The sequence below is a fragment of the Diadema antillarum genome, unplaced genomic scaffold, assembly GCF_040938485.1.
Source record: "Diadema antillarum isolate AM-2024a unplaced genomic scaffold, OU_Dant_1.0 scf00000223, whole genome shotgun sequence".
Lineage (NCBI taxonomy): Eukaryota > Metazoa > Echinodermata > Echinoidea > Diadematoida > Diadematidae > Diadema > Diadema antillarum.
Window position 1 is genome coordinate 737,501 of NW_027271112.1, and position 23,171 is coordinate 760,671.

Below are 23,171 nucleotides of genomic sequence, written 5' to 3' on the forward strand. Positions count from 1 at the left end.
ACAAGCTATAATAGTCTTCTCATCCAGCCGTGACTGAGCAGACAACTCAGAAATTCATAACTTTTGAACGGATTGTCCGATTTTCCTCAAACTCTCACTGATGTGTTCTACTAATATTACTGCATTCACTCAACCCACATGTCTATGAAGGTGAACTTGTCCTTTAAGATAAATCAATTTTAGCTAAAATGGAGTCAGCCTTTAAGACATTGTTTATATCTCACTGTATACCTACCTTGTTTAATCATATCTGCATACGTCATGACCCTTATTGAAAAATTTGACAACATGACTTTTTCATCCATGTCAGTGAGTTAAGCCCCTTTGCCTCTTACCGTTTTCTACTTCTGTCAGTGTGATGTCAAACCTCAGCTGTGGACTAGTCTTAGTCCAAGGCAAGCATCATTTCTCATTGCTCCAAATGAATTGTGAAATTCATTTGATTTCAGCATGAAAACAATACATGCCCAATGCCCCAAAATATCAGAGCCTTAGTAATAATGAATCCCCAAGATATTTTGTTAAAGCCATGAAGTTGTCTGTTTTGAATGATCATAAGTATGTAAAACTGAATGAAATGCCAGCATTTCAAGGTGCAAGAAAATGAAATGCTACGTGGGTGCAAGAAAAAAAATGTGTTGCAAGATTTGGAAATGGAAAATCCCTCATGATTAAGATTAGAGCCATGCATCAAAACATTCTAGAAAGATTGTATGTAAAACTGAATAAACTGCCAGCGTTTCAGGCGTAAATTGGACATCCATCATGATCCAAGAAATAAACTAAAAGTGATGTCTGTTGTGAGGAATTGGATCTGGAGAATCCCTCATGAATAAGATTAGAATCATGTATCAAAATGAAATATTTTCATGAAGTAAGGAGAAGGAAGGAAGACAGCAGTGGTCTCGGCAAAACTAAAGATATCTCAGTTTGATGTTCCTTAAGCTTGCCAATGTTTTTGCAAGAAGCAGCGTACAACCACTACCCAAACAAGTCAGGTATCATAATTTATATTTTAAACATGTCATCTATGTGACACATTACAGCAATCAAGGTTTGATGATTCCGTCTTACACTCTGATTTGTTTGTCTTGAAGTCAATATACTTGACAGCAGTTTGATGATTGCTCAGAGTTATAAATAGTTTCAATCGAGCGATAGATTTGTATGTACCCAAAGCCTTATTATGTGTCAACCAAATCTGTAATCAGTTGCTCTAGTTGAGTCCAAGTAAAAATATGATGCTCATATAGTGAAAGGTCACAAGTGTGATGATATACAATTTCACACGAGGTGAAAAATGAAATGATGCAAAGTGTTGCTGAAGAGAGCCTCCCCAGCTTCTACTCAAACTAAAACCATTCACTATTTGTTTTATATAACCCCCGGTGCTAATGGGTGTGGTCCAATCAGAGAGAGTAATGTTCTGTGTGTGGATGGTGATGCTTTTTGTGTACTATCCAAAGCTCCTTGATAGCATTACATGTTTGATATCGAGTGCCCATGGGTATTTTTAATGTACAATGTATGTCCTGTGTTTAGCAGTCCATCAGGCAAATGACAGGAATGTATAAATAAAAACTTTGATAAAACATTGAATTGTATTTTCTGGTGTACCACACTCACCCCACTATTGACTGCAATCTTCTGATTTGCTTTATTTTGTTTTATTGATTTGATAACAAAAACAGAGAGTTGGGACTCTTCACACTTTCCATTCCATCTGAAGGTCTTGTTTTCATTATATTCAGGGTTAGTTAAGTATTTTCCATGTTAGTGAGTGTTTGTTGTGAGGATGCAATGCAATGCTTGGGAACTTGTTGGAAATTTGAAAGTAACTTGCCCCCCCCCCCCCCCCATGCCTCTGGAATGAAAACAGATCTATACAAAAACAAAAGTATTAATTGCTATGACATCATGTAGGCCTACCACCTAATGTGCTCAGAACATCACATTTGTACTTCAACCACCAAATTGATTTGAAATGAGGATGATCTCAAGGTGGAAACGGTTTTGTTGACTCCAGGTTTCTTGTTCTTCTAGTAAAAAAAAAGAAAACAAACAAAAAAAAAGAATTGATTTCATGCACTGGTAAATACAGTAGGCCTAATTGGAAAACTTTCATAGTAATAGTGTTGGATAGGTCCTGTTTTCTTTGATGAGTTTTGCTCAGTAAGAATGTACTGTGCTATCAATACTCTGAGATGTAAAAGATTTGGGCATTATAAAGTTATTCTGTTAATAGATGTATTAAATTGCCCTGAGATCAGGGTCAGCCAGCCTGCCAAGTTGTTGCTATCATGGATGCCCATTTTGTGGCGCAGTTGATTCTCAGACATTCAAGAGGAACTATGATCACATGTAGGCCTACATTGCTCCTGGCATGATGTCAACTGTTGTTAGAATTCAGCGTTACAGTATTTTCTTTTATAGGGTATCGTTTCAGTCCTCTGAAGATTCTTGCTTGTTTCACCCTCCTAAATAATCTGTCTCCAAGGAGGTATATTACTATCTCTACAGCCTATAGTGTCAAGTAATCATAAGAGTCTGGATTGCAGACTAAGGAAGTCATAACTTGACCCCATTGTGAGGTCAACGTGGACAGAGCTGATGAATGGTCCCTGGTCTAATCAGCCCCTTGCCTCTCTGGACCAAGTCACTGAGCTCAGACACTATTGTTTATATTTGGGACTAAACATGTTTACATAACTGTCTTTCAGCAAGCAGCTGTGTAATTGATGAGGTATTTAAAGGGAATGTGGAGACTGGGTATAAGGGAATCTTCTTTGTCCTCCTTGTTCTACATGTTGTATGTATGAAGACTATCAGAATATATAGATCTACAAAGTATGATTACTATTATGATGTTATGTCCTCCAATGTTTATTCATTCTTTTTATATAATCTATAGATAATATTGTATTTAATACATGCTGTGTTTATAAATGATAGCTATATCAGAAGAATAATTGATAATGATAAGAGTAATGATTTTTAAAATTATATTTATCATTATTTTGTCATCATCATCATCTTCAATGTTATTATGATCATTACTGATATTTTGATTCTGTTGTTCCTATGTACAATGTAGGATCTTCTTCATTTGCACTCCAAGGGTGCATGTTGTCCCTTGGAAGTCAGCATCCAGGATGAGCTTCTTCTAATCTCTTTCCATTTCTCAACCCAAACATAAAACACAGAAGCTATACTGTAAAACCTCAAACATTTATGTCATGAAAATTTTTTCTTTTTTTTTTTTTGCATTGGAGCTGACAACCTTTTGTTGTGGCATGAAACTTTTGAAGACCTTTGCTCCTTGCAAAATTCATGAACGTTTCATGCACACACATATTTCTGATTTTACAGTATGCTATTCCTGTCTGTGACCATTGCTCCAAGATGCGCATCTAGTGATGAAATTATTCATAAAATGTGTTTAGAAAATGTTAATATTTATTGTGAGTGTTTAGAAAATGTTAATATTCATTGTGAGTGTTTAGAAAATGTTAATATTTATTGTGAGTGTTTAGAAAATGTTAATATTTATTGTGAGTGTTTAGAAAATGTTAATATTTATTGTTGGTTTTGTTGTTCTTTGCCAGGTTTCAAGGGACTGTTTCACCGCAAACGAGAAAGTGATTCTGGTCATGCCGATGTGCCCTCCACTGGGGGCGAGGGTCAAAGGTCACAGCTATCATCCTCAGCCAGTGACCTGCACCCTGTATCGTACGCTGGTAGCTTACAAGACCTCCCTGAGAGACCAAGTGCATTCAACCGAGTTCTACAGCAGATTAGGACCAGGCCAGTCATGTGAGTCCAACAAGTTCATGCTGAGGAAGTTCATGCTCCAGCTCTTTAACCTGTTAAGAACAAGCTGATTTTGCTATGACATGCATTTCTCACAGACACCTGTCTGAGTATAACAGGGCCTAGTCTTCAACGGGTTAGTGATTACTGTATATAGGCTGTTACTTTCGCAAGGGTAGTCATGAATTTCGCGAATCACTATTGGACCACGAATTTGTCAACATGCGAAAATTGTCACCATGCGTTTGGTAATAGTGCATAATGTTAGCATTGGTGTCCATTCACCAAAATAACATCTCACGAAAATGTTCGTAGTCTCCTCATTTGCGAAAATAACAGCTTACACAGTATAAGCAAGAAAGCCACAGTATGGGAAAAATTTAAGCAAAATAGGTCATCAATTCAAGTTATGGACTAAAAAAAAAAGCATGAAATAGGCATACCTTTCTCAGGCGAGTATCAATGCACTGTTATTGGATGTCTTTTGGTCTGCGCAATCTGTCACATGCATTTTTGCAGAAAAAAAATTGAATAAACCATGGACTAAATTTAAACCACCTTCATAAGTACTGGGCGTAGTATCTATATATAGTGTGCTGTCTTGTGCAACAACAAGGTTGTTTAGGAGACTAAAATGGTTATTATCCATGAGGGATTATATGACATTCATCGCTAATCATATACTTGATATCTGCTTCTACCCAGGGCACAGTGCATAATGTATCTCAAGTCTGAGGCATCATGTCCCTGGTATCCATGACAACCAATCTGTCCATGACAACCTATGTATCCATGACAACTAAAGTATCCAAGATGACCAATGTAAATGCTGAAGTCTGAGATACTTGAATGTTACATCATGCCTTTATCTTGTTTGAAGATCAATTGTACGCCCTGTATTGTCACAGTAGCATGCCCCATGCTTTCAGGGTATGTGCATGTACCTGTAATTTATATAAAATGCACTTTTACGCACAATATATTTATATGTTGTATTCAGGGAGGATCAATGACTGTTAGTGTAGTGTGCTGTATTTATTGCACACTTGATATCTGATGATGAGCAAGAAGCACACTGTTTTCTGAACATTCATTATATATGTTTATGTCCTTGAATGAAGACTAGTTGTGTCCACCTGAGAGTCTATTTTTCTAGGAAGAGTGCACAGTCCATCCTGGCTGGGTGTTGTGAGGGAGGGTGGATAGAGTCTTCTGGTGGGGGGGTGTTCACCTGTCTGCTTGCAGTCAAGTCAACAACTTTACCATGCAGTATTAATCCTTCGAGGACGGACTGATTTTGCTATAACACGCATTTCCCATAGACACCTGCCCGAGTATTCTCGGGACTCGTCTTCAACGGGTTAAAACATTTTCACCTGCTGGAGAATCAAAGCAGGGAGGTGATCACAGTGAGTGATGTTTTTAAACTTTGAGGACTTTTTTTGGCTAATTTGTCATGGATGATCCTTCTGTCCGACCTTGATTTCTGGTGTTTGCCTTTCAACTGTGTTATTTGTCACACCTGCATCAAATAGCTGCTGTTCAACAGTGTTTGAAATTCTTTGAAGAATGACTCACTAAGCAAGCAAACAGATACTGCTGTTGACTATTGTGTCTAGATTGTAAAGCTGAATGTGATTGAACTTCGATGGAAACAAAATGATGAAAATTGTAAGAAGAAAACATACCAAGTGGACTCGGAGGAAGGAAGTGAGGAGAAATCTAAATGATGTGCTGGAATGTCTTAGTCTGTCTTGCAGGAGAAAACATTCGATAAGACCCTAGTGTGTCTTGGAGAGAGTCTGTGAGTGTAGACTAGAGAACCCAGGGCTTTAGCCAGCCGTGATGGAAATATCACACCGGGAACATCCCACAAAACATTTGTTGAGATCGTTCTCTGCGATCTACATTTGTTTACCTCCGAGCTGAAAGCATTGAAGCCTCGTTAAGAAAAAAAAAAAAGGAGAAAGAAAAAAAAGGTAGTGAATACTTGTGAGTAGGACAGAAACATTTCCTCCTGAACACTGTCCTTGACTAATTGAAAGATCAGACCGCATTCAGGCCTGGCCGTTGTGTGAAGAGACCCACGCGTGGTGTGTTCGTGTGCTTACAGTCAGAATCTATGCATCACTTCACCACAACACAAGAGTTTGGAATCACAGAATTAGCCTAGCAAAACCAAAGCAAATGGCAGTGTCAATTCAACGATTTTGTAAACAAGCCGTGTGATGTATGTGGTGAATACGATCAATGATAAGTAGTAGATATGAAGTGCATGCTTCTTGGTGTCAAGTTACTCGCAGTGTGATAGCAAGGAAACAAGTCGTTGTTCTGTGTGGTAGAGAATGTTACCAGTTGCACTTTGAAGTCATGTGAAACGGACTGTTCAGAAGATTGAATCCTTTGTTTTTATTCTCTCTCTCCCACAATGGTAAAATGTGCAATTTGATGAATCCTGGCTTGTTTCGTCTTTATGCCAATGAGTTTGTTGGATTGGTGTGGTGAACTGAAGAGCCGTCATAGAGACATTGCGACTGGACAATCTTGGAGGAATAGATTTCTAATTATCAAAACACACATTTTTCTCGCACAACCAGGAAATCTTTGGTGATATACTGTGGAGTTCTGTGTGACATCGCTCATTACCAAGTGCGGAGGGTTGTTTGGTTTTATGCAGGTAGAAAACCTATACTTCTGTTCTTCGTGATGGATCATATGAGACAGGGGAACCCATATACTCTCACCGTAGTCCCACTGCTTCATAACTGTGTATGTGACATTTCATACTGTTGCTCAAGCTGTTTGTAGGAAGCATATATTTCATATGGCCCGAATCTTGAGTGTTGGAGGATTGTATGAAAGCCAGCTGTTTACACCGTGCTAATATTAGTGGCTGTGCTGCACTTCAGAACTTCAGACCTGCTTGATTTAATTCACAATCAATCTCCATTGTCTTAGCGTCCCAAGGTCGTTCGGTTCAACCCATGAAAGTTTATCAATAAACTTGAGAGGCCGTTCGGTTCAACCCATGAAAGTTTATCAATAAACTTTAGAGCCTTAAAGGGAAGAAGAGAAAAGTGAAGGAGCTACCCATACCTGAGTCAATATGAACTGTGTTTTAACCAGAGGGGGAACATGTCTGGTGAAATGACATGGTGAAGATACACTCTAATGACCTTCTGTATATTGTATATTTGGGAGGTAGATTGAGTGATAAAGAGAGATGGAACTAAAACTGTGAGGTATGACTATGACATGGATACCACATTTGTTATCACACCTTTCATGGAGACATAGCGTGATGCCTGTTGGAGCCTGGAAACTTGCCACTTCATCCAATCCTCTGTTGACTGTGCTTGGGAGTAGAGTTCAAGTGGAGTTACCAAAGTCATCACTGAGTTAATTATTAGGAGCACAGTCAATGATAAAGAGATATTGGAGTCGGCCAACTTTTTTTTTTTCACTGTGAAGCCGGAATTGTTCTCGCAAATTTCCTGTGTGTGATAGATCCCATCCTTTTGCCTGCACTGTACATCGCTGGATATTTCCGGCAGACTTCAGCAATGTGGACAGGAACTGTAATAGGCGATTAGCAATCGTGTTGGTCTCAGCTCAGCATTCTTACGCTACATTTGTTTTCTTTTACGAATCACTTGAAACGCATCTTGCCAAGAGTCGCTCATCCCACCACAGATATCTGGTGTCTGAATGAAGTCTTTCAATTACTTTTGAAACCATATTGGAGAGATACAGCTTCTTGGTTCGCTTGCAAAGCAGTTGTGCTTACGGTTTTTATATTGCTTGCAGTGTTGATTCTTTTCTTTTCTGAGGACTTTTTATCACATTGGAATTTTATACATGTGATGTGTGATCATCTGTTCTAAACTCGGTCTCACAGTTCCTACAATAGATGTCTTCTTGCATGTAGTGATGAGAAACAGAGTTACGACATGGATGTTTTTTCTCTATCTTGGAAGTGGTGCTCTAGCATTCTCAATTTCACAGTCTCATTAATTCGCACTCCATGAATAAAAACTGCATGGACAGATCACAAACAATGGCAGTCACTGACTCGAGTGAGGAGAGGGATGTTGTTGCTATGACGACAGATAAGAAGCTGGATGCTTCATCCTCCCTGCCCGCATCGCTGACAAGGCGTGGCCAGCAAGAGAACAGATCACAAACAATGGCAGTCACTGACTCGAGTGAGAAGAGGGATGTTGTTGCTATGACGACAGATAAGAAGCTAGATGCTTCATCCTCCCTGCCCGCATCACTGACAAGGCGTGGCCAGCAAGGGAAGAGGGTGGAGCGTAAGAACTCGTTGCCCATGGCTTTTGTCTCCTCTCTCCTCTCCTACAGGAAGAAACCACAGGAAGGTAAAGGGAGTCAGAAAGGGACGGCAGCACGAACCAAATCAGATGGCAGCGACACGGAAGGGGCGCCCTCTTTGTCCACGATGGGCGGTATGAAGGAGGAGAAAACAAAACGATTGTCTGGTGGGATGAAACTAAAGGAAGAGGACAGTCGGCCCGTCATGGATGACACGGAGTCTGTGGGACTTGGGCGAGAGGTGAGTATGGTCTACGTCTGTATGTCCAAATGTCATGTCCTGAAAGCAACCAGACAAAAATATGTGGAAAGGTTTGTCTATTGATCACTGAATATGTGAAGGGATTCTGCATAGAGGCTTAGAGTGTGGCAGAAAATTATTCCAGATAAATTTTTACAAACGATGAGATCAAGTTCTTATCATCATTTCAAGCAAATTTGATTTGTACACCAACATCCCTTGGGGATGAATAAGGTGCTTTTTGTCTAAAATTGCCTTTGAAATATCAAATGCGGAGAATCAGATGTTCAGATTATTTTGTTATTGTTGGTGTCTTCTAGAGTGACTAGTAGAGAATTTATATTTTTTTATAAAGTTTTCACCAAAGCATCAATTGTAACTTTGTTTATTTACGAGTTGGAATATGCACCTCTATTGCATCACTGATGAAGCAGAATATGTATTTACCTGTGTGCGATACCTTTTCCGCACGAAAGCACATGAGAGAACAGATTTCAGCATATTTCACATTTTTGTTTGGAGTAAGCATAAGTGCACCAAAGCATCTCTGTTTCCATGGAAACCAAATAGGATGGTGACTTATCGTTTTGTTTAAAACTAGCATCTGATTTGAGAAGCCCCTATACCATCTTCACAAAACAGTCGCATTCTTGGTCACAGGTAGAGAAATGAGTCTCCAAAAAGGTGAGGCTGCTACCTACCTAAATTAACCCGTTGAGGACGGACCGATTTGCTACAACACGCATTTCTTATAGACACCTGCCTGAGTATACTTGGGACTTGTCCTCAACGGGTTAAACACAATCAAAGAGTAGAACTGGCTTCAGTATTTTTCATCTGATTCACTGCGTCAGGTGGAGTATAGCTGAGACAGTGTTTGTGGGAGACTGATGAGTAGGTTTTAGATTGCTTGCGTAATGACGGCAGTAGACGTCATCAGGAAAGGGACTAAAAAGCAAAGCTTCCTTCCCGTCACGGGATTGCTGGGTGCAGGCAACCACAGATGTCTCTAGCAGGAGTCAGGGATGGACCGGTCATTTCATTCCAATTAAACACGCCATGCGATGGCAGAAAAATTTTGTTAAGATTGTAGGTGAGGAACCAGCGACATGGAGGCAGCCCATTTGGGGGTGTCAGTGACGTAGGTTGTACCCTTGTCTTTAGTTCTGGGGGTCAAGCAACTTTGCCTCATTCTAAACATAGCATAGTGTTGTGTTCGTGCATGGTATGGTTCAGTAGGGTGCTAATATTTCAAGCAGCATATGAAAGTTACGGCCTTTGAATTTGTGTGAGATCTAGTGTTTGTGTACTTAACTTTGATTGATGTACTAGCAACATAAATAGGTTGTTCTAATGAGTCAATCAATATTGTACGGAGACAGCTTTTTCCTATGTAATGAAAATATAAAGTAGTATAGCATGAAACAACCCCCCCCCCCAAAAAAAAAAATGCATGTTTTTATTTTGGTGGTAGTTTTATGGCATGTGAAATACATAACAATTTCCACGCCTTGAAAATTTCCTCTTTTACAGTACATACTGTTTTTATGTATAATATTATGTCCTTCCATATATTTTTTCCACATTATTGCCTCAATAATATCCAACCAACAATATGTTTATTGCAAGTCTGTTTCAAAATCTCAATGATTTCTTCATAATGACTCTACAGAATGTCATTGAATTGCTTCATATAAAGGTTATACATGGCATAATTCTGAATACAAAGGAGCTAAAGAATTATTCTGTTGGCCACATCCCTGGGCATCCTTTGTGGGGTGTTGCTGTTCGTGGTGAGCTGTTTCCATACCATCTCCTTCATTTCCTCGTCTGGCAAACGAGCCGTTGGCATGACGGCCAGCTAGAGATATTGTCTGTAATCAGACAACATGAGACATACAAAGACAGCCTCTACCTAGGCTGGTTCATAACAGTCATAGTGATCAGATGTCCAGTTTATTCACCCGATGGGCACATACCGAGAATGAAAGGAATATATTCCTCTGTGATATGATTGTGATTATGTAGTACTGCAATAAAATGCTAACTCTCTTTCCAGTTGCCAAGCAAATGAAATGATATCTATCCAAACTGTACTGTCTCAAAACAGAAATACTGTCCCCAGAGGAAATCAAGGAAGGGTATTTTGTGTTCTGCAAACTTCTCCCATTCATTGTCAGTGTGTAAATGTCATTTTCTTCCCAGTCAGGCAATGGTATTTCATCATTTATTTATTTTTTATATTCTTTATTATTATTGGTGTTGTTGTATTTATTGTTATTATTATTATTATTATTATTATTATTATTATTATTATTATTATAATCATTGTTATTATTACAATTATTATTATTATTATTATTATTATTATTGTTATTATTATTATTATTATTATTATTATTATCATTATTAACATTGATATTATTATTATTAGTATTATTATATTTTTTTAGGGGGGAGGAGGGAGTGATCAAAATTGGATAAAGATGAAGTACGTTATGAAATTGTGAAGTTTTGCTAATTTTCAGAAAGCACTTCCAGTCAATATGAATCTGCAAATGAGTGAGTTGATGATGTCATTGCCTCACAACTAGCCATAATACAAGAACACTGTAGTATTTTTTCATCTTTTTGTTTTTATTAATGTATATACAGTGTATAACATAGAGTGATACAAGAAGAATGATAAGTAACTTATTTACAAAGATAGTGCACAATTTCTAGCAAAAGGATTGAAGCACAAGAGTAGTAACACATGAGAATTATAAAGTGAAACATGATACATTTTAACTGGTCTGAAATTCCCCTTTTAGCCTCTTGTTTACATGTAAACCACTAGTGTGATAGTGAAGAGAACACCCAGAAGTAATGTGATAGCAAAGGAAAGACTGTAAGGTATATCCATGGCTCTTGTATTTCTGTTGGAACTGTATAGCGTTGTGATCTTGGATTGTGATGTACTTTGCTCTGCCTTGTCTGTAGTTTATTTCTCTGTTTTAGGATCAAATATATTGTAAGATGACATTTGACCTTCAGTGTATCCTTTTCCTGAGCTACTGTGACAAAAGAAAAAAAAAAGAACATTATCAAGAATCGGATAAATTCCTCCAGACTGTATACATAGTAACTGATACCAGCAATACTCAAGACTACATGACAGTGAGTGTGTTGTAACATAGGTAATATTTACATTGAAAGTCTGTCGTTTTTATTCCTACCTGCACTCGTATCTGATGAAGTACAGTGACATTGTTTTGCAGCTCGGTTTATTATTTGCTCCTGATGGCTACATTTTGTAATGAACTATTACTTGATTCCCCCTTAGCTAGGCACAAGGCACATCTAAGAATATTACACAATTATTTTGTTATTATTATCAAGTATAGGATTACAATAACATACTACCATTAATCTTTCAACTTTAGCAGTAATCTGTAACTAATGCAGAAAATGCTATGCAGCTTCCTAATGCAGGGTTTTTTTTCCTTTTTTTTTTTAAAGACCAAAAGACTACTTTTTTTCCCAATCCCATTAAATCTTTGTTTTTATGATTAATACTAAAAACTTTGTCACAGACAAACAAATTGTAAGTATAAATTTCTTTGTCAATAGAATTAGTTTATTTTACAATGTAGGTATGGTGCATAGCTTTTTGGTTTATAACAAACAAGATTATGAAAGGAGAATATCAATCAGAAGGGTGAAGGTGGAGGTGTGAATTTTCTTCAGTTCATCTCCCTCTACAAATGAAATTTGTAAGATTGCAACTACTCATCTGTAAATTGACAAATTTCACTTGTTGAGGGAGACAAAGTGAAGAAATTCACACCTCAAACAAGATCATTTCAACAAATCTTTTCCCAGAAAAAAAAAAATTGGATCGCTACATCGATAATCGGCCGTTATCCTGAAGGGAACCCCCTCTTAGCATGAGGAAGAGTAATTAATAGCCATCATGTTCTGAGAAGAGCGAGAGGTTTACAGCTGTCATGTTTTACTTTCCTCTTCCGTCCGCGCACACCAGGCAGGAATATCATGTAGTCTAGCTCACAGGCTGCTTTAAAGGCACTCTTTAACAACATACACACCTAATGCTCCCAGAGTTTCTTTCTTACACACATAGCAGGCATGAACATAGTCTAGCTCTCAGACTGCTTAAAGGCACTATTTAACAATATTTCCTGTTTCAAAAAGAAATTGAACTGCATACTTCTACTTACTACCAGAGTTTCTTTTTTTCAACTGGATATGATAAATGAGATCATCTCATTAAGAGATGTATAAATCATTATTTGAAACATTCTGGATGCAGATGATAGTAGACTTGAAGCAAGGCTAGTAGGAACATTGTAAAGTAATATTTGTAGATGACAGACTTGAAGCAAGGCTAGTAGGAACATTGTAAAGTAATCTTTGTAGATGACAGACTTGAAGCTAGGCTAGTAGGAACATTGTAAAGGAATCTTTGTAGATGACAGACTTGAAGCTAGGCTAGTAGGAACATTGTAAAGTAATCTTTGTGGCTGACAGACTAGAGGTACTTAGAAGGGGAAGGAAGACTCGAATAGCAGAAAGAATCTTGTCACATTTCACCAGAGCAGGAAGATCACTCCAAGATGTTTGTTTAATGGATGAACAGGAATGACTCCCTGTTATGTACTATGGTGTATGTGACATGACAACTGATAGCTTTCAATTATGACCCAGATAACAGTGTGTGTTAAGTGGGTCATACGTTTCAAGAGCCTCAAAAGATTCCAAGCAGTTTTAGCAATTCAAAGACAAGATTGACAACTTGTGACATGTTTCACTCTGTGACCTTTAAAACAAATGTAGGATATGTTTGTTTTGTTGATGATGTTGATTATGAGTTGTTCATGTTTTAGAAAAAAGTTTTGTTTTTTGTCTTTTTTTTTTAAGTGCAATTATGCAAATTATCTATTGCTGTACCTTTGCGCTTCCTTCCTCTATATCATGTGATCACCTGAGATCTCCTGGCTATGATAATGATAGCTACAACATAAATACACCCATTAAAACCCTTTATGCGTAGTTTATCTCTCCAGAGCGTGTATACCTGGATTGATATCATGAAATCGAAAACGCTTCAGAAACCAACTTGTACACAAGAAGAAGACATTTTGTGATAGTTGTGAGATGGTGTATGGACTATGGGAGAAAAAAAAATGGTTTGATTGTTTTTAGGCACCTTGTAGCACACGTGACATATTTTTGAAAGAGTTTAAAACTCTGGACATATATTACATAATATGTCAATCTGGAACTAGGTGCTAGAACAACTGATTATTGTAAACAAAACACCCTTATTTTCAAGAATGCATTGTAGTTGGGGGAATATGTATCAAACTGTAGCACCAGGACTTAAAGGAACTGTACAGTACTGGTTGAGGTGGGGATTCAGGTTTATAATATTCCTCAGTGAGATAATGAGAAAATTCTTGTGAAATATGAAAGAGCATGTAATAGAGAAGGATTCAATGTTTATTTGATGAAAATTGGTTCTCAAATGGCTGAGATATCCAAAAAAGTGATAATAATAAAAGGCGACAGGCCACCCTTTTTATTAGGATCTCTTTGTTTCACCTTGTTTTTGGATATCTCAGCCATTTCAAAACCAATTTTCATCAAATAAACTTTTGATACCCTTTAGAATTGCATGCTCTTTGACATCTCATAGAGTGGTTTCTGAATATCTCGCAAAACGTTAAGAGCTAATTCCTCACCTCAACCAGAACTGTACAGTCCCTTTAAAAGTCAAAGGCGAAAGTACCAAGAAAAACAAACAAAAACTTTTACTGTGAAGATTTGATGGTCTGATTTCAGTTCTCGTATTACATTCCTGCAGCTGGACACCCAGGTGAGCACCACACCAAACTATGGGTCAGACATGGACGAAGTGGATAGCTCCTCAACCCCTGACCCCCAACGCACCAAGGCCTTGATTGAACATTACCTGACGAAGATTGAGAGAACCAAGGAGCTCATTAAGGCAGAACAGAAGGCTAAAGATGGTAATTATCATAGCATTGATGGCAACAAGAACAACAAATTTTCCTACTAATACTATTCATATCTGTATCTCTATTACTATTACTACTGCTATCACTGCTCGTACTATTACTATTTCTATTTCTATTACTATTATTATTATTATTATTATTATTATTATTATTATTATTATTATTATTATTATTATTATTATTATTATTATTACTTTTGCTGTTACTATTACTATTACTATTACTATTACTATTACTATTACTATTACTATAACTGCTGATTTTACTAGTACTAGGAGTACTTACAGTAGTTGTGATGTATAGTAACTGTGATGGTCATAATGAATTTGGCAATGCTGGCTATAGTAATATCAATAATAGTAGTAGTAATGATCATTATAGGAAAGACTACTGATAATAGTAACCAGAATGATAATAATAACAATGATATTCATCATCGTCGACATCATAGTTATGAAAATAATGATGATCAAATAAAAAGTAAGTGGTACAGTGTAGATTGTAACTAGAATGATTCGAAGAATGATACATCATTTCCCAAGAGTAAGCTCTTCTGTGTTAGTGCTGCTATACCAGAGGACCCTGCCACTATACAGGGAGTTATTCCCTTCTTGAAATGTGTTAGCAATTTTAGTCAATCAACATTGTATTTTGAACAGATTGGTATACAATACTACAAATATTATAATAAAATTGCTACGTAAGATGTAAGTGACACATTGTATAACAGTCCATCCAAAGTGCATAGTAAATTACTATGCGATACCAAAAATTATTCCCTGCTACAGTCACCCACCCATGGCAAGGCATCCTTTTCTACTTGACAGGTCAAAGATTATGCAGTGGTCTCCCGTTAAAACAAAGTCCTCGGGACCGGCAGTTTTCTTCCTTTATATCGAAATTTCTTTATAACTGAGCAAATAAACAACAAAAAAACATAGACCCAATAATTTTGCGACCTGGATTTTTATTTCGGTGTAACCATGCTTGTTATAACAGGAGTGCACTGCACTGTATGATATCATGTCCACAGATCATAGGTGGAATTCAGTGAATTACAGAAATCTTCCTGTGAAATCTGTCTCCTCTGAGATTCTGTAATCTCTGTAAGCCTCATTTAGGATCCATTTGCTTCCCATAGGCACAGGGTTAACCCTAAAAGTTGTTGTTGTTGTTTTTTTTCTGGGGGGGGGGGAGGAGGGGGGTTTCTGCGATGAGATTTCATGACTTTCTCATGCTTGACTCAAAACCATTACTGTAAAACGGGGAATGTTAACGTGCATTTTAATTTCGCGAATTTCGCGAGCGCCAAGATTCGCGAAATTAAAATGCACGCGAAAGTTCTTGTCTCCACTATGTGCATTAAATGCCAGTGGCAGTTCGCGAAAATTTCATGCCGCAAAAAAGGCCGTCGGCTTCAATTCGCGAAAAATTCATGCCGCGAATATATCATGTTTTACAGTACATTATATGTGTTGAATGTCAATGAATAAACACATCATGACTCTGTCCACCCTCACAATGTCTTTATTTTCTCCAACTGACAGTATTATATTCCAGTTTGCATTCTCTTGACGAAGCCCCCTGCTTCATGAGATGCTGAAAATCTCTGTCAGGAATCACATCTAGACAGGATAATCCTGTTTACAAACTTAAGGGTTTAAACTTGTGGCACAGATCTAGATAGATAGGATGTAGGCACCCTGAATTTCCTTTTTTAGCAGTGAAACTTTAAGCTCAGAAAACAGGTCAGTAATGTCATATTTCTCTCAGGCAGTCATCTAGGGTTTCATATTGGTCATGTGACTCTTTATGGTGGTCAAGAATTAGTCACGTGTTTCCAGTCATCAATTTCTGATAGTGCAGTGGGCCTATCCACAGAAGAGTGGGCATTGTGTGTGTTAGAAAATAAATGACCTGGCTAAATGCTCTAAAACAAAGATATTGAATAACTTATATTTTGTTGTCTTTGGTCATAGAAATCTGTGCTGTGGACCAGGTCTTTGGCCATTTGTAGCTGGCCTTGTCCATGCCTAGCTGATAAGAGTGGCTAACTTCCATTGTGCCCTCAAGGTCAATGACCTTTAATGGCTGCCAATAACCCTGGCAAATATCCTACCAAGACACCCTGTGCAAACCAGCACAATGATGGTTTGAAGAAAGATTGCCACGTGACGTTGATTCAATCCTTTGTTTTTATCTATCAAAAAACACAGGACCTAAATTTTTTATGCAAGTGATTTTATGAGGAAACCTACCTATGAGGACTGCAATGCAAATTTCTGAAGTTAGTACATGTACTGTTGAATAGGAAACTTTAGCAAATTATGTATGTTTTCACATGTGGTCAGTTCCAGAGAACTTGTTGACAGATTTTCAGATTAGAGAATTTCTGTGGACATTCTAATATCTCCCCAATATTTGTGTTTATTTTCAACCCTCAAAGTCTGAGTGATTCGTGTTCATTTGAATTGCAGTAACAGTGTACGTTACTCTTTTTTGTCAATTCTGTTTTACTTCCAGAAAATGTAACGGAGTACTTAGCATTAGCCGAACATGCGGACAAGCAACAGATCTCAAGAATAAAGACAGTCTTTGAGAAGAAGAACACAAGATCAAACACCAACATGGCCAACTTACAGAGGAAGCTGGAGAACTACCAGCGCCGACTGTTTGATCTCGTCAATTACGGCGCGTCAGGACCAAGGAAACCGAAAGAAGTCTTACAAGGAATGCATCAAGGCTTAAAGTAAGTCCAGGACCATCAGGACCAGGACCTATTAAAGAGAAAGGTCTATTTCTTTTAAATCTCACTGTACAATGTAAGATGTCCAAGATTTGTACAGTCTTTCTCTCATGGTTTTGCGATAGAATACAGATAAGATTACAAGTGCATACTACATTGATCATAGAATGTGTTATGTATGTATATCCCATAATGGCTGTTACAGTTGTCAATGAAATATTTTTGCATGAAAAAACAAAACTGCTACTGATGCTGCTGCTGCTAATACTACTAAAGTTGAAAAGAAGAAAAAAGAAAAGAGAGGAAGCATGATGACAATAACAACAGGTCGTTTCTGGCATATAATACACTTTTTTACTCCACCCTCTTTACTGAGAAATCAATATCTGAGTCACTGTGAAATGAACACCTGTATGAGGAATGTTAGGGGACTTTTTACAGCAAAGGGAGGGGGAAACACTTGAATACTGTACATGTACTTATAACATTCAATCCCTGGGTCCAAAGTACATAGTCCCACCCACATTGACTCACGTCAACTCTTTCAATTCGTTTAATATCTGATATCTCTGTAATGATACAGCTTTGTACCAAGGAGGTCATAGTGAACACTGGGGAGATACAGAACATGTGCTGTCCTGAAATGTGATTGTCATTATAAAACATTATCTCTGTTTTTAGTTATTTTCTGATTGGTTAATGAGTGAAGTTATCTCATAGATATTTGCCTACACCAGTTCTGCCTTTTATATGTCAAATACATCTACTGGCTGGAGCAAACTTAGGTGATGTTCAATCAATTACAACAAAGCAAATACTCCATGTTAAAGGTATATCCCCTTGTAGATTAATCTGTCATGTGGCATGTTATGTGACTAACTTTATCACCTTATAGATTTTGAAGTTCAACAAACTTGAGTCACATTTAAAGGGGAAATCCAGTCCAAATATAAGTTAGTCTGATAAAAAAAAAAGAATGAACTTCAGTGGTAAAAATTTGACTAAAATTGGATGAAAAATATTAAAGGAAGTTATGACTTTTTGAAGTTGTGCCTATTTCTGCAAAATAGTTCTTGTACAGTGGATATGAATGTGCATATGAGTGAGCTAGCCATGTCGTAACCTTACAATTTTCCATTTATCGCATACCAAAAAATGACGAAAATTCAACGTTTCTGTCATTGCTATAAATTGGCGGTATCAAGACAGAAAACTCTTTACAGATTCAGAATTTGTCCTCACATCGTGTATTCTTAATTTCTCATTTCTTGTTTGTATCCACACAGAGGCGTGAGGGACAATATACGAGAAGGAATTACGGGGTTTTCAGGGTAAGTTTGGGTTCCCTCACCTCCTTCATGTACCATTTCCTTCAGCTCCCTCGATGATTCTTGTGTGAAAGTTTGAGAGAAATGCAAGATAGACACTATCAGTACTGTATTAATCCCCTTACATTCATTGTGTGTGTGTGTGTGTCACCAAATAAGCACTACCAATTCCATTTCCAGTTCTCACTTGTAAAGAAATTACTCATCGTCTTTTGTTCCCGCATATGCCAGCCCTTGCCAGTATAAAGATTCTATAATCAAAATTGGCTGTGATAATAACTACATTGTACAGTGTAACAGCCGATCAATTCTGAACAATAGTTGGTTGTCTAACAACTGCCTTGTATCAAGTTACTGTGAGTTCTTTCTTTTTTCCATGTATTTGTTGCGGAGGGGCCGTGTCACCCCCTTCTTCTAGTTTCCTTCTATCAGTGTGTCATCATGACTTTTTAACATTTGACCCCTGACCCGACCAGTGACCTTGACCTTGACCCTGACCTCTCTGCATACAATTGTAACTCTGCCTCCTCTTGAGGCCTATCCAGGTACCTTCCACATTCCCATCATGCATCACCTTCCCATCATGCATCACCTTCCCATGGAGCCCTGTCATCAAAGAGAATCGAGGTCATGTGGCTGATTCTCTCATTTGGTGACATAAAGTTATTACTGCCAAGACTTACCCAAGATCATGTGGCGTTAACTTTTCCTATGATGGCCCTTGCCCTCATTCCTTACCTAACTTAAGGTCCCGTGTACAGTGTGTTTAACTTGTCAAAAGTTCAGGACAAAAGACACTCTAGTACAGATGGTGATTGCTCATGTCAATTTGAAAGAGTCAATTTACTGCATTTGATATGATTCTCTTTTGAAAAGTGTGAGTCTTACAATGTCAGTTGAGTCCCATATGATTCTAACATAAAAGCCTCTGAATGGTACTAAGAGATATTGAAACGTTGGCATTAGATCAGACGAAATATCCTCATGGTGCACATTTTGTTATTAAACTGGTGACAGTGATATTCAGATGTTGTGCAAATCTTCTCTTATGCTGTACGCAAAGATTTTTTTTTTTTTTTTTTTGGGGGGGGGGTTTCAGTATTAAAGTGAAAGATCCTTGATAGTCAATAACACGTAAGCATTGAGGCAGGATGCAATTTGGATCACATGTAATAGGCTGATTGTAATTTCCAATCTTGTAGAGATAACGTTTAATAGTTGACTGATTGTTGCAATTTGTTGGCTTTGGTTTGGCAATGCACTGATATGTCAAACTGTTTGCACAATATGTAATTTTCTCTGATGTGCTGTTTCTGTGATGTGTTGTTTAGTTCCTGAATTTAATTTATGACATTAATGCTCCTTAATTTCATCTGTTGCTGTTTCCTGTGTGTGTGTTTTTTTCTTTCTTTCTTTGAAGTAACAACAACAAAGTGTACTTGATTATGATTTCATGATTGAGTTTTTCGTTTCGGGGTGTGTTTGAAAGATTTTGTTTGTTTGCTTTTTATTTTTTTCCTGGGAATGTTTGACTAATTTTATTTCATATCTGCATTTTCATATTGTCCTTCCTTCTTCCATTTCTCATTTGCCTGAATCTCACGGGGCAAACAGAGGTGTGGCTGATAAGATAGGAGAAGGCCTCTCAGGCCTACAAGAACTGACCCATACAGCAGCAAGGTGCGTGGTCCTAATACCTCTGGCACGACGCAGAAATCTGGACTGGAGCTTAGATTACTAACCCCCTTAAACCTCTCTCTCTCTCTCCACCCTCTATGTCTCGCTGTACACTTAAATACACTGTGTATCTATAGCTTGGCCTTTCCTGTGTATCCTTGATATTCTTATAATCCATGTTGCATCCATAAACATTCAGTCCTGTGCACCACATTCACTCTCTGATTTCATTATCATCTTCTCTGCTTGTCTATGTTACCCACCACCCTTTTAGGACTGGTTTCTATCGTTCAAACTGTGTAGTTTCACTTTCCCTACGGAACATGGATGTGCTTACCATTGGGAATTTAAAGGCAAATATCCATTGTTACTGTGAGCAACTTTATGGAGGTTGTGCCTTACCATCATAAGAAATAAACGGATATAAAGAGTGTAAAGAACGTTTGGATATAGACTGTCCTTATATGGTTACACTTACAGGAATAGGTTGTGTTATATCTGAATATTGATATTTTAGGTGTTAAAATAAACATGTTTTATCTACAAAATGTCATTCTCTTAATTCAGACAAAAGTGATAATTAAGTATTTTTCCTTCGAAGAAAATTATGAAGTTGATTCGTTCAAACAGGAAACCAGTTTTCTATCTTCTATTTACTAAAAACGAGTAATGCCCAGGCTTTGTAAATATATTTTCCTGTGATGCTCATGAACCTAAAATCAGTCCACTCAAACTGCACAGCCATTCTTGCCAGCACCTACACCACTCACACCTACACCTACACCACTCATGCCTACACCTACACCACTTATATCTATACCTACACCACTCATATCTACACCAGTCCTACACCACTCATACCTACACCTAATTGTGTACTTTGTATACCACTCATATCTACACTTGCACCATTCTTGCTCTCCAGTCTTTTGTTGTCTTTTGTCGTCTTTTGTGCACAACAAAGAAACATAATTTGACCTGTTTTTGTTTCTTTGTGTTGTTAAAAGTTCTTTTTTCAGCAGCTCCTGAAAATTTTTCTTTCAAGTGGCTTTGACTAATTCATTGTTTCTCTGTTTACTTTCCTTAAAAATAAGAGAATTGAAAGCCTGCATTGCAGGTCATTTAATTTCTACCAGCCTTATATGACCATTGTATTAGTATAAGAATAGTATCTTTTTTTCTTTCCTGGGAGACTTGGCAGTGCAAATATCTTTTATACTGGCTTTCCATCAAGTTTCATAGCACATCTATTGGTTAATTCCCTTTGAGGTACAAGTGAAATTCTCTAATAAATCTTCCAGTGTTATCTCAATATGAGTGTCTTGATATCTACGTCACCCAAATTGTCTTTTGTGACCATTGTACTAAACAGAGAACTTGGAAGAAGGACTGTTGTGTATCACTCACCCAGTCTTTACCTCTCCCTTGACCCAGAAAACTTTCTCCTTCATGTATTTATTTCCTACCTTAATGACATTTTGTGTCTTAATGTCCTGTAATCTATATTGCTGTGGTTGCTCTTTAATTGTGCTTATAAACTTTATGCAGCTTTCAGACTGGATCATTATGCAGTGAGGAAGTTATAGATGAAGTTAGTTATAGATGATAACTTTGTTTTCTGCTGTCGTCAGCTACCAATAGCTTTGCAAGGAGAGGAAAATGCTAGATAGAATCATCTATCTTATATTGAAAATGCAATGCTTCTTGAATATCTAATCAATGGTATGTAAGAAAATATTATATGCATTTTCAGTAATTTCTATTTCACTTCAAATGCATTCCATACCTTTCAACCTTTCAGAATTACCAGAGGTTGCAGAAATCATTCAACATTCCCCCCCCCCCCCATGGATTCTTCAATAGTACTGGGACAGTCTTTTGTCTATTGCTTCCTTGTCTTTCCCATTGCATAATGGCTGATGATTATCCTCCTATAAAAAAATTTAGTAGATATCCTGACTTTCTATTTTCTCTTAAAACGTAACCCACTGCTACCAGAGTTTTTCCTTCTCTCTGCTTATGCTGTAGACACTAGGTTGAGACTCTGTGTTGATGGTTGAACTGTTTTCCCTCAAGAATTATAAGTAGAAAAAAAAAACCAACTTTGTATCTTCTAGTATGAATATAAATAGTGTATGTGTATTGTATGATCCCAAAGTGATACAAACTCTATGTCAATCCAAGCCACACTCCTTCCATAGGCTCCTCTCCCACTGGTCCTACACCCCTCTCTCACTGGTCCTACACCCCTCTCCCACTTGTCCTATACCCCTCTCTCACTGGTCCTACACCCCTCTCTCACTGGTCCTACACCCCTCTCCCACTGGTCCTATACCTGTCTCTCACTGGTCCTACAACCCTCTCCCACTGGTCTTACACCCTTGTCTCAGTGGCCCTACACCCCACTGTTCCCATTTTTTTCCTCCTCAGTTTAGTGCTCAGATTAGATTCAAGCACGCGATGTAAACCCCCTCCCTATTCTTTGGTGTTTATGGTTAGTGTTGGAGACCAGTTGCTGCATGTTACAGGTGTCCGAGTGGAGGAGTTTGTCTGTATTTGTGTTGAATGTTTTTAGATTTCCCATACTGCACTGTGAAGCTCTCATACGACTCACAGAGTTTAGGTGCATTTTACCAACTTCTCAAGTAGAATAACGTGCAAATGTTGAGATTATGAACAAAAACTAAAAATTAATCCTTCATGGGAAAGAGTCTTAGGAGCATGATAGCAGGGGTAGTTTTCTTTTTTTCTTCTTTGTTGTTGTGATTGTTTTGTTTTAAGGGGGAGTGGTGATTGCTTTCAGCATGAGAAGCTCCTCTTGTGTTCCTGTTAGTTGTCAATGTTCCTGTATCAATCCACCTCTCTAAGCTGTGGGAAGAGGAAACTTTGCAGTACTTGAGTGTGTTTTCATGAATTCTGATTTAATGATTATCCCAGACTAATGACAGTGACAGATAAATAGGATGAACACACATTATGGGATGTTTCCCTGATGT

General features: G+C 37.7%; 1 protein-coding gene across 4 annotated transcripts in view; it reads left to right on the top strand.

Moving 5' to 3' along the window:
• LOC139724610 (transmembrane and coiled-coil domains protein 2-like) overlaps positions 1 to 23,171 on the top strand; it is a 134,229-nt gene that overhangs the window by 100,013 nt on the left and 11,045 nt on the right. For 3 of the 4 annotated variants that reach the window (XM_071635746.1, XM_071635745.1, XM_071635748.1), the window contains 6 exons: positions 3,606 to 3,813; positions 8,173 to 8,383; positions 14,250 to 14,415; positions 16,948 to 17,173; positions 18,457 to 18,501; positions 20,113 to 20,178. In XM_071635746.1, the coding sequence (XP_071491847.1) occupies positions 3,606 to 3,813; positions 8,173 to 8,383; positions 14,250 to 14,415; positions 16,948 to 17,173; positions 18,457 to 18,501; positions 20,113 to 20,178 (922 nt within the window). The remainder of the gene's footprint in view (positions 1 to 3,605; positions 3,814 to 8,172; positions 8,384 to 14,249; positions 14,416 to 16,947; positions 17,174 to 18,456; positions 18,502 to 20,112; positions 20,179 to 23,171) is intronic. The other variant, XM_071635747.1, reaches the window with a different exon arrangement.